This window comes from Monodelphis domestica, chromosome 4, assembly GCF_027887165.1.
Source record: "Monodelphis domestica isolate mMonDom1 chromosome 4, mMonDom1.pri, whole genome shotgun sequence".
NCBI lineage: Eukaryota > Metazoa > Chordata > Mammalia > Didelphimorphia > Didelphidae > Monodelphis > Monodelphis domestica.
In genome coordinates, this window is record NC_077230.1 from 355,130,301 (window position 1) to 355,133,798 (window position 3,498).

At 38.5% G+C, this 3,498-nt stretch overlaps 1 protein-coding gene across 1 annotated transcript; it reads right to left on the minus strand.

Annotated features, from left to right (window-relative positions):
• Window positions 1-1,483: 1,483 nt before the first annotated feature.
• On the minus strand, window positions 1,484-2,425 carry LOC100024049 (olfactory receptor 52E8-like). Its single transcript, XM_001375386.3, has one exon. The coding sequence runs from the start codon at window positions 2,417-2,419 to the stop codon at window positions 1,484-1,486; it is 936 nt and encodes a 311-aa protein (XP_001375423.3). The 5' UTR covers window positions 2,420-2,425.
• Between the last annotated feature and the right edge of the window lie 1,073 nt (window positions 2,426-3,498).

A 3,498-nucleotide genomic window follows, 5' to 3' on the forward strand; every position in this document is an offset into this window, starting at 1 on the left:
ATTCTCCTTTGTGAAATGTCTTTCTCCATTAGAATATAAATTTCTTGCAGTCAGGGACTATCTTGTGTGTTTATATCTGTGTGTCCACTTTCTAGTACAGTAAATGTCACAAACTGATGCTTAACCCCCCTCCCCATATGCATTATACATCAACCTATTTTAGAGTCTAAATCACTGAATACTGGAATTTAGACTTCATCATGAGTTATCTTCAAGCCTGATGCTGCTCAAATAATCTCTTTTTCCATTTAACTAAACATCTAAATTATTTTCTATAGGATCATGATACTTAGAAAATAATAATCTTCTTTCTTGTATGCAGATGTTTGAAATTCAGGAACAATATTTAGTAATTTCTCTGTCAGACTATGTGAAAAGCACATATCCGTTGCTGTTATGTGCTTCAGTAAGAATTATTGCTATTCTATCCCTGTCCAGACACCTCTGTAATTACTCGGGTAGGAAAGTACAGTCTTTGTTCTCCATTTTCTGACCTATGCTCAGGAAAGGAAAAAGAAAGGCAGAAGTTGAGGTCTTGGAGCTCCTTCTCAGCCTACCTAGAAAAGCTTATACAGCTTGCCATGTGTTTCTGCTCCAAAGCAGAAAAAGTTGTTTCTATGCTGGGACAAATTCCATCAGGCCCCAAATAATGCATTCCAGATAATAGACTCAAGAGAAAAAAAGACATTTACAAAAGGCCTGAGTAATTTTTTAGATAAAAAAAAAGAAAAACCTAGACCATCTATGAAATTGCTACTTAGACTGAAGATCATCTTTTGAAACTCTTAGTTGACCCCATCACCTTGGAAAGCCCTAATCACAAGAATTAATCAAAAGTTGTATTAAGCCTCTTAACAAAATGCCAATGAACATGTATATACCCTACTGGGAGAGCAATATGGATCATTAGCTAGGTGGTATATGGACAGGCCACTGGACCTGGAGAACACCGTAGTTCAAATACAGGGTCAGTTACTTAGTAGCTATGTGACCTCATTCAAGTCATTTAATCTATGAATCTCAGTCTCCTCACCTGTAAAATGTGGACAAATGCACCTATTTACCAAGATTATCAGGATCAAATAAAACACTTTGAAAACCATTAATTTTTTTTTATAGAAACACTAGCTATTATTATATTCAAAATTCCAAACAAAGTCTTACCTACTTTTAAGCTCATCAAATTGACTGAGGATTTCCTCCGTTTATAAATATTATAATCCATTATTTCATTAGATCCTCAATTGATCAATAAACTCTAGGAGATAGATATGTTTTTGTTTACTAGATTAATAATTGGAAACTCAGGGTGGTTACATTAATTGCCTAGGATAACATAACTAATAAATGTTTGCAATGGGATTTGGAAACAAGTATTCCTGTTCCTAAGACAATTTTCTATCCACAGTACCATAGGGTTCACTGGAATGCTTCCATGAGTGAATTCAAGGGACCTCATCTACTCCTTACCCCCTTTTTAGTATCACTTGTTTTTTAGGAAGACATTCATTACTCTATCACGGATCTGCTTAGTCCTGACCCCATAAATGATGGGGTTGAGTGCAGGTGGGACAACCACATACAGATTGGCTAGAAGGATGTGGATGCAACCAGGAATATTGTGGCCAAAGCGGTGGGTGAGGAAGGAAAAAAATGCAGGAGTGAAAAAGGCCAAGATAACACAGACATGAGAACCACAGGTACTGAGAGCTTTCAGACGGGCAACTTGTGATGGGAAATGGAAAACAACATGGAGGATTCTCATGTATGAGACTGCAATTAGAACCACATCCAAGAACAAGATAGAAATATCCCCCAGTCCAAATATAATGTTGACCCTGATATTGCCACAAGACACTCGGGCAATACCCATGTGCTCACAGTAGGTATGAGCAATGACATGTTTTCCACAGAATGGAAGCCTCAGTAGGAGAAATACCGCTGGGGTCACCTGACACATACTTCTCAGGACAGCAAACTCTGCAATGATAACAATGATTTTATTGGTAAGGATCGTGTTGTATCTGAGTGGGTTGCAGATGGCAACATATCGATCAAAGGCCATAGCCACCAGCACAGTGCTCTCCATGACTGTGAAGAAATGGATGAAGAACATCTGAGTCAGGCAACTTTCAAAAGCAATCTCCTTCAGGTTGAACCAGAAGATGCCCATCATCCTGGGAATTGTAGTTGTGGATAGACCCAGGTCAATGGTGGCCAAAATGGCCAGGAAATAAAACATGGGCTGATGGAGGCTTGGATCCTTCTGGATCACAAAGAGGATAGTAATGTTCCCCATGAGTGCAATTAGATATACAAAACCAAAAGGGAAGCCTATCCAGAGGTGTACAGCTTCTAGGCCTGGGATCCCCAGTAGCAGGAAGAAGGCAGGGTGAAATTCTGTGTCATTTCGAGACATCCTACCAAAGATAGTCTTGGCTTAAATGGATACTGCTTTCCAGTGAAAGATCTTAGTACTGTTTCTCTCATCAAATCAAAATCCTAAAAAAATTGAAAATAAATATTTAAACCCAATTGTTCCAACACAGAGGAAGGAATCATCTCCTCTAAGCCACTATCCTTTCTTTACATTCTATCAATCTTTCCTTGTTTGGGGGATCTGCAAAATATTAGTATCCTTTTACTTGGCTAATTTCCATGCAGTACAAGTTGGTTTTGAGGAGACATGGAGAGAAGAAACATAAAGATAAAGGTTCCTGCATTTTCTGGCTCCATAGGAGGCTACATCTGATTTATGACACAAGAAATCATGTAGACACCATGTTTATTCAACATCCAAATAAGAAGTGAGTGGCTGAATAATGGTAATGGCTTTGACTTCTGTATAAATAGGAAGGACTTGGGGCAACAAGGTGGCTCAGAGGATTGAGGCTCAGGCCTAGAGACTGGGGGTCCTAGGTTCAAATCACAAATGTGGTAGAGCTGCTTGACTTCTGGGAATTCCTATTCTAATAACACGAGACTATATGCTTAACAAATACAATCTATGCACAATTCATAGTAGGTGATTAGGAGTGAATCAGTCATACCTGGCAGAAGAGGAAAGTCTGAGAGTAGATGTGTAGTATTTTAGCTGAACTTATTAGCTCATACAGGATCCTAAGAGAAGTAGCAAATAACTCAAGGTAGAATGGAAGCAATAATCCCCTTGGAAGACAGTGGTCATTCCATTTATCTTAAGGAAGGGGATATCAAGAAAAGTATAACATGAAACCTAGAGATGAAGGAATCAGATTTCAACACTCTTTGTTTCAATGGATCTATGAGTTTGTTCTTCTGATAAACTTTTCTCTTGACTTGTTCCCTCTGAATTTGACACACCTTCTCCCATTTTTCCTTGTTTCTCTTCTCATTATAGCTGTAGTCTCAATTCTTTTCTTTCATCCTAATTTAAGTCAGGATTAGGGGAGACTCACCATAGCCTTTGATTCCCTCTCAGAAATGATCCTAGGTAGTTCCTGCTGAATGTGTGTCAGA

Excerpts from the sequence above, each read along its gene's own strand:
- LOC100024049 (XM_001375386.3), bottom strand. The coding sequence starts at position 2,419 with ATGTCTCGAAATGACACAGAATTTCACCCTGCCTTCTTCCTGCTACTG.